The sequence below is a fragment of the Limulus polyphemus genome, unplaced genomic scaffold (assembly GCF_000517525.1).
Source record: "Limulus polyphemus unplaced genomic scaffold, Limulus_polyphemus-2.1.2 Scaffold15, whole genome shotgun sequence".
NCBI classification, from domain to species: Eukaryota; Metazoa; Arthropoda; class Merostomata; order Xiphosura; family Limulidae; genus Limulus; species Limulus polyphemus.
Genome location: NW_013665625.1, coordinates 1,891,025 through 1,899,284, shown reverse-complemented (window position 1 = coordinate 1,899,284; position 8,260 = coordinate 1,891,025). Strand labels below are relative to the sequence as shown.

At 32.6% G+C, this 8,260-nt stretch overlaps 1 protein-coding gene across 1 annotated transcript in view; it reads right to left on the bottom strand.

The window, feature by feature from the left end:
* Window positions 1–4,344: 4,344 nt before the first annotated feature.
* Window positions 4,345–8,260, bottom strand: part of LOC106457286 (fasciclin-2-like) — a 123,650-nt gene continuing 119,734 nt past the window's right edge. Inside the window, exons 16-17 of the mRNA XM_022383354.1 lie at window positions 7,131–7,226; window positions 4,345–6,493 (exon numbers count right to left, since the gene is read on the bottom strand). Of these exons, the coding sequence (XP_022239062.1) occupies window positions 6,406–6,493; window positions 7,131–7,226 (184 nt within the window). The 3' untranslated portion in view covers window positions 4,345–6,405. The remainder of the gene's footprint in view (window positions 6,494–7,130; window positions 7,227–8,260) is intronic.

The following is an 8,260-nucleotide window of genomic DNA, read 5'->3' as shown; positions in this document are numbered from 1 at the left end:
TGATAAACACGTTTAGATTGAATGGTAATTTATAATCAGTCACAAGAACGTCGAATCTGAATCACTTGAAAAAACACGGGGGTGCTTAACTTTTTTCCAGGTGTATAGATGTATTACCATCATCATGCTGAGCAGCTCCCTCTACCAAACAAACATCTGAATCAAAACCCGAAAATATAGCATACAAAAATGCCCCCTTACTGGATTATGAAGTATCGTGAACAATATACAAAAATACAAGATTACACTAAACTGTCCATTGACAAAGTCTTTTTGGTGGTTTTCTTCCCTTGTCCTTAATAGTCACGTGTTGTCTTGTCACTGAGTGAGGTAGGTGGTTGAGTGAATTCACTGGTGGTTCTATCTTTGGTGAATCTCTAGAAATTGTTTTGATAGGAACCCTGGGCCCTTCAGGAGGTTGGGTTTCCACTTGGAATCTCTTTTCCGAAGCTACCCATCTTGCCAAGGTACTTCCAAAAATGATCCTGGTGGATGACCTTTGACTGTCTGTTCTTCTGGATTACGTAAACTACATTATTGATTCTTTTCAATAAAATATATGTCTCATCCTGACACCTGCTTAACTTTGGAGTTCGTATTTTCTTATGGCAGATGTACAAACACACAATATCACTTCAACAAAATCCAGTCTTATCAGCACTAATATCATAGTGGCTTCTCATTTTATCGCTAAGTAATTTGTCTTTTCCAGGAAAAGTCATACATCAATAGTATTCCTTAGTTTCTCTACATATTTTGTGTAAGATTCTGCTGAGAAGCTATACTCTAGATGCAAGTACAAACAGTCCAATGGTGCTTTAAGTGATGATAGTGTATTGCCTGTAACTTCATATACTGCTGTTTGATAATTCGTAAGAGCAGATGAGGATTTTGATGTTTTCTGATATTTATTCACATAAATGGTCAACTGCTTTGAAAATGTACAGTTGTAACTCTCCACCATGCTGCCAGAAGATGCGTGAAGGGCTGTTGCCCTGGTCTTTTTAATTTCAAAGATCTGACACATTTCAACAAACAATACTGATTTCAAATTTTCGTGTCTTATTTGATTGAAGTTCCATAGGAACCCGAAATGATGAAATTAATTTGTTGAAAAGTTTCCTTGCTAGGGTTTCTGCTTTCTGGTTAGTTACAATGTTTCCATCTGGTGAAATAATCCATCAGAGTCATGATTTATGTATTTCTACCATTACTCTGTGGCAGGGAACCAAGCGTATCAACAACTACTCTCTCCAGTGGTGTTCCAAAACAATACTGCTGTAGTTGTCCGTGCTGTTCCTAGTTGCTCTGACAGTGAACAAAGAAATTAGGATTTCATAAATCATCTGTGCATATTACATATGACTAATTTTTAGTTTTACCATGTTCTGAGACACAGAACTATTATTTTTTGCCCATAATCTTTTGGTTGTTGGAATTGTGTAGAACTAAGTTACATGCACACACAGAGTTGGTTGAGTACTTTATACTAAACGATTTTGAATATGCAAATCAGCAGGTCATGTTGCAACCACAACTAGTATAGTCTCAGTGGAATGGAATGAATAAAACCATTTTTTTTACTCTGTTTAGCATTGCATAGGTAGTGTGATGCCACTGAAAATTTATCACTTTTGGTAATGGTATGCAACCTTTTCCAATGGAAAATATTCATACGCTCAGATCATAAAGATATGTTCATGTATGGAGTTCAGAATTTCCAAGATGGGATATTCCTTGTACTTATGGCATTGTAAAACCATGGAATATGGGTTAACTTGGAACATCGGTGGCATTCAGAAAGAGACCACTACAAGTTGTACCCCAGCCTAGGTAAGGAAAGTATGGTGTCTTTCAACAGATGAGAATCCATGAACACAAATCTTAATAGAAAAATTTGTCCATGTGCCCCAGGCAACAGTATGCAACATAATCAAGAAGGATCTCCATTAGGAAACCAGGTCAACAGGGTATGCTAAGATAAGGCTTCTAGTCATACCTTCTTTTCAATTGCAGTATACCTCAAGCAGCTAGATAATGAAATACCACTGGATCCATCACCTATGGATGTCTGTGCAATCAAACTGTTTAAAGAGACACTGAGAAACTGAAATTCTCATATATTGAATGGATTGTGGAAAGTCTGCAGAAGGAGTGGTGTTTTTTTTTTTTCCATCAGATAAAGCATGAGTGGACATGGCCACATACTAATATCAGTGCTGTTTATGTGTGTTAACAACTCTCACTGAACAAGTAAAGTTGTAGTTCCTGTAAGGTTTATATTACTTGGAGGAATACAGGTTTCATATATATATTTTAATTATTTGTTTCATAAATGTCCACACTTTTAGAGACTTTTGTTAAGACTGTAATGAAAATTTTTAGATAGCATTATCTATTTCAGTAAAGTAATTGGTAAAATGAGTTGAATTTCATTGGTAATCAATAATTTATGAGTTATGATATATGAAAAACAATAAAGTTGGAAACAAACATGTATATATACAAGATTGGAAATAACTGTGGAAGTGTATGTGATATACATAATCCATAATGAGTGAATGAAACTAAGTGGTCAATTTATAATTTGACAATATATTATTACAGAAAATACAAGTAATTTGTACAAGAACTGGTACTCTGTGTTTGCTTTAAACAGAGTAGTGCATCTATTTTTTATGCTACATAAGTTCATTTACCAATGTATGATAGTGAAATATTTGAAATATCCTGTATAATTTTCCACAAATCAACCATTTTGTTTGGTTTCTATTCAACCATCTCAGTTTCCATGTAAACCTAAACAATCTTAATAATATTAGATTGAAAATTTGTGCAGGCCAAGAATGGTTGTGACTACTCTATTAGCATCTTTTTTAATTCCAAGTATTGCTTCATCACATTTTCTGCATACTTGAGATAACTTTCTTGCAGGAAAATGAAACTCTGTCCAACAGATTTTATCTCTGAGGGAATGACCTGATGAATAAGAATATGTTGTACTTGTCAGTAGTCAGGGTGCCATCAATTTTGTGTGGATTTCCAATCCAGCTGCTGAGAGACAGCTCATACTTGTATTAATCCCTAACATGCTTCACTGCAGGTGTCATGCATTGACTGTGATACTGTTCCTTTCTCTACCGATAAACAAACTCTTATTGATTGCCGTCAAACAATTTGAATTAATCAACTTTGCTCATCCTATTGTTTGAATTGTGATGACAATTTCAGACTTATGGATATAAGCATTGATTTTTGTGCAGCTACACATTCACCGAGGCCACTTCTTGCTAATATCTATTTTTCTTTTATGGTGGTAACATTCACACCTGTACTTAGAGCTAGGGGCCTAGCCAGCTCTAAAGAGTGGGATGTGTGGTGGTCTCATTCCAAAACAAATGTGGACTTTTTCTTCTAATACACAAAGATTTAAGTGATTTACATGAAAGTCAAGTGTTTATTAAAATACAAATTCAGAAGATAGTGGACCTTTTAGCTTTTAGAATTTTGGTTATTTAACCCCCCATTGGCTATGCACCTGTTTACAGGAGGTAATTGGCAAGATCTTATCTGGATTGTAATGTATCATGTAAGGAACATATACTGATGTACTTAGCATGGTGTTTTAAGAGTTTGGTGTTTATGCCTCAAATTATTATATATATAGTGTTAGTTTCACATACCCTCTTCAGAGTTTTCATACAGCTCCTACTGAAACCTTAAATTTCATCTCAATCTGTTGCATGGAATAGCCTTCACCAAACAATAATTTGATTTCTACACAATTGTTATTTAGCATTTCTTTGATAGGAGTGATGAATGAAGTTGCCTAAATATGCTGGTAATAGTATGGCCCTCTGTACTTTATATGACTTAATGCTGTCATGACACTGTCTGATTGATCAATACTAGTGTAAACTCTCAACAGGTGACCGCACTCTGATGCAGTTCACTTTCATACAATCCCATAACATTTACATATATTTTCTTATTACAACTCACATGTATACAAGTTGATAGATAAATGAATGCAATTGCTACAAATTGAATGATTATTTTTTTCTAATGATATTTTCTGTACTTTGAATAATACTATTCTATTTCTTTACTCATAATGTTGATATATTTATTTAGTAATTCATTTAAAAATCTACTATCGTATGTAATTCTGAGAGAGAAGAGGAAATAAAAGGTATAAATATGACCTACACAATTATGACTAAGGGTAACCTGTTACTTAAAATTCATTTATCATTGCTTTATACGTACTTGTTTTAATAAGTTGGTTATGTTGATACTAAGAACTTTTTATACCTTATTTTTCTAATTAGGATAATTACAGACTTAAGCTGAAGATCAATTTATTTATTTCCTTTCATGCACATATACATAGCACAGTAGGCATAGCAACAAGTCATACAGACTTACAAACACAGACTGAAGATACAGGCAAAAATGACCAAATCTAACGAGGCACATCAGTTGAGGCACACTGCTGTAGTAAACAGTGGGTGTTATTTCAGAAGAAGAAACAAAACAGTACACTTAAAAGATCTTCCAAACATAAAAGCTTAGAGCTTATAACTGGTTCAATTTATCACATTAGAAAATTAATTTAAAAAAGCACATGACAGTTATATAAAGAGCATTGTATAGTCAGTGGTTTTTAACAACATTAGCTCAAACAATGACTATACAGTATATCAGCTTAGCTTACCTTAATACTCAGATCAAAGATCAGAAAAATCCCAATGAAAACATTTAATACATTTAGTTGCCACAGTTACAATAATACAAGAGGATCACCTGCATATCTGGTTTATTCACAATACATATATTTAAGTTAACCTGATTTACAAGATGACATTTTTAATCCCTGGGTAACATTGTTTCAAGTTGAATAAAATTACACAGAAGAGACAAAAGGACAATTTATCAATTTTTGTAATGCAACCTGCAGAAAACAATTTGGTTGCAGAAAGGAATACCAAAACTAATGATATATGATCCCTCCTTGTTTGGACATATTTTTACTCATCATCTACTGTTTTCTATGTATCTATATAATGACCATTCATGACTTTGAAATTTATTACCTAGCTGTCCAAAGAATATTCCACTTCTTATTTATTTTACTGTAAAAATTTGAATATTTTTAAGCTTATTAATCTTTCATCTGGTGCTCTTACTACCCTAAAAGGGTAGTCATTGATATGCTGAACAATATTTATTGTTCTTAAATATAAAGTAATCACAGATCTCATGACATTTATTTTAACCCCAGTTTAAGAACCCTAAATTAACCTTATCAAGACACAACCAAACAGATCAATGTTATTCTATTGAAGGAGGGAATCAAGCTTAGTTTCTTTCCAATAAATCAGAAACTTCAAAAATGAGCAATAGTAAAATTTAAGAGATTAAGTTTTATCTCTAATCTTTAGTAGACATCAAGACTAGAGTACTGGGCCTCCCTTAAATTGGGCAAAATAAAAAGCAATTAAGCATCTATTTTATATTAATAACAATAATAAAATAACCTTTAGTACTGATTGCAATTTTTAGTATGCTAGAGGTGTAAGTAGTAGATTACAACATCAGTTACCAATATAATGCTGATGTTGCTAAATATACACAGAGGAAAGCATTGTAAATGTCAGGTCAATATTTGATCAGTTAGTTTTCAAAACAAGTTTTATAACCAATATCAATCAGAAATACCTTAAAACACAATACTGATGCAACAATTTTTTTTACTGTACAATCAAAGTAAAACTCAAAACACACATAACATTTGCTAGATATTTTGGTTGCAAGGTAAAATGTTATTACAATCTCAAAAATAACCTAGCAAAACACAATTCAACTGCAGCTTTATTTGTACAAGTAAATCAGTACAACCTAAAACACAGTGAAAGAAGAATCATAATAACAACAATAAAAAAAAATTAAATTGTAATGACACTCAGTTTTATAACTTCCAATTTTTAATGATTAAATACCATGGTGTGATTTTCAAACACAAAAATTACTTTCTATCAAACTTTCATAAATGAACTCCTTAATTCCATGTATTAACTCTTCAAAAATGAGGTGCATTTCATAACAGCACCAGCCATAAAATAATCAGAGGTTCAGTTACATGGGTTATGAACTTCAATGATGTTCTACAATTTTACAACAGTACAAATTATTTCAGACAGTAGCATTACCAAAAGAACCTAACAACCATTAAGCCAAACTGGTTGTGGTTTCTTCTTTTTTTTTTGCTCCTACTGTGTGCAAAGTGTTTAATTTTTTTTATTGTTAAATTAAAAAACTTTGTTTTAAAAAACATAGCATGTGGTCTTCAGTAAACAATTTAAAGAATGAAAATATTGTTCCCGTTTTGGTTCAGTCCGGTTGTTACACCTCACTGCCTTTAGAGAGGCTTGTTTTAGATCCCTTTGGTGACTTGTTTTTGTCACTCTCTTCAGTCTTAGTCTTTTTCTCACTGTCAGACAGAATTTATAAAAAACTTTTTAAAAACACAAAAATTGCTAACAAATGATATTGACAGTAAAAAAAAAATTACAAAACAATAACAACAGATACATACCACCAGAATTATGAGATGCCGTTTGTGATATGTATACTTAAAGCAATAATAAAAACATGATGGTTATCTGAAAAGTTTGTTTTTAAATAACCTATGTTTGAGAGAAAATCTATCACTAAGAATTTTCTTCACATGATTGGTGCAGTATACTTATACATATTATTTTTTATCATTATTTCATCACTAAAGAATATTCTGAATTGTTGAATGATTTGAGTTAATTATTCAGCTTCCATTTTAAGTTTTAACATGTACCATTACCTAACAACTCCTAGTCATAACATCTTGGCTGAAAGCAGCTGTTTCATATAATTTCAACTCTTAGTGAAACCTACCATTAATTCACTTCAGATGTATGGTTTCCAAATACACTTCTCTTATAGATGATATCTTGCTAGCTTCATTTTATGCTAGATGGGCAAAACTAAAACAAGCACAATATTTTCTAGACAGTTGGCAGACTCTGCATAAAACCATTACAAGAAAAGAAACAACATACAAGTCTGTCTTCAAGTTCAACAGTGCCACTTACCTATTTGGATCAATCATTGGAGTGTCCTCACCAGTTACTTCAACATTCTCTGTTTTTTCTGTTTCCTCCTTAGACTCCAGAAGTTGGTCTTTTTTACTGAAACACAAGTAATCATCATGTATTTAAGCATTTGTCATTAACGTTCTGACTAACAAAATTACAGATGTAAAAATGCCACTAACAACATAAGCTTGTACTTCTAAAATATTAGCTCCTTGTGAATGTTTTGTGATTACTTTTTGTGTGATAACAATTTAAAAAAAAAATACTATTTTTATAATACCAAGTGATTCAGAAGTCCATTGACAGGCAAACAATTTAGAACTGGAAAGCCATAGGAAATTAATGGCAAGTGGTATGGATTAAGGTGTTGAGGGCCTACTTTATGACAATAATAGGGAGGCCATTCAAGGTCACGTTCTTCAAATGTTTATTAATATGCACCATACACCAAAAAATGTTAAAGGTTTAGACAATAACACATGAAACATTTAAATCAAAATTCCTTCAAAACAACAACAGTTATAGGTATACTACTATATGGTGGCTTCATTGTCAATATTGATTGCTGTTCTTCGTACACTCGGCATCTATGCATAAGTTAGTCTGTAGTAAACTTAAATAACCACTGATATATACACATTTCCTGTTACGTGAAGGATGCCGTTCCTCAGGGAACTTTTTGGCATACAATCTGGCAGTAGCCCAGCTATTCTGGTCACACTCCATACACTAGGGCCATGTTAAACTGTTCTTCAACTGTACCATTATTTACATGACTTGGGTTTAGCTGCAACACAATAAGGGTATGCTTATTTTAATACTTTTTAACCTTTTAGACCCTTTGAAGGTGCAATGTCCTGCTTTTGCAAAATTCTGACCCTGCACCTCAAACTTAAGGTTGCGTATGGCCAGATATTGATCTATCTGTGGCATAACCCCTATGTATTGAAGAGATGCAATTATGTCTATAACTGTTGTTCTTGAGAAGCATTGTTGTTAATATTAATATTAATAATGTTACCCACACACTGGAAAATATTGTCTGAAGGTATGTTATTTATATATATATATATATATATATATGTACACACATTTGCTTCCCATTGAATTGCACCAAAATAATCGTA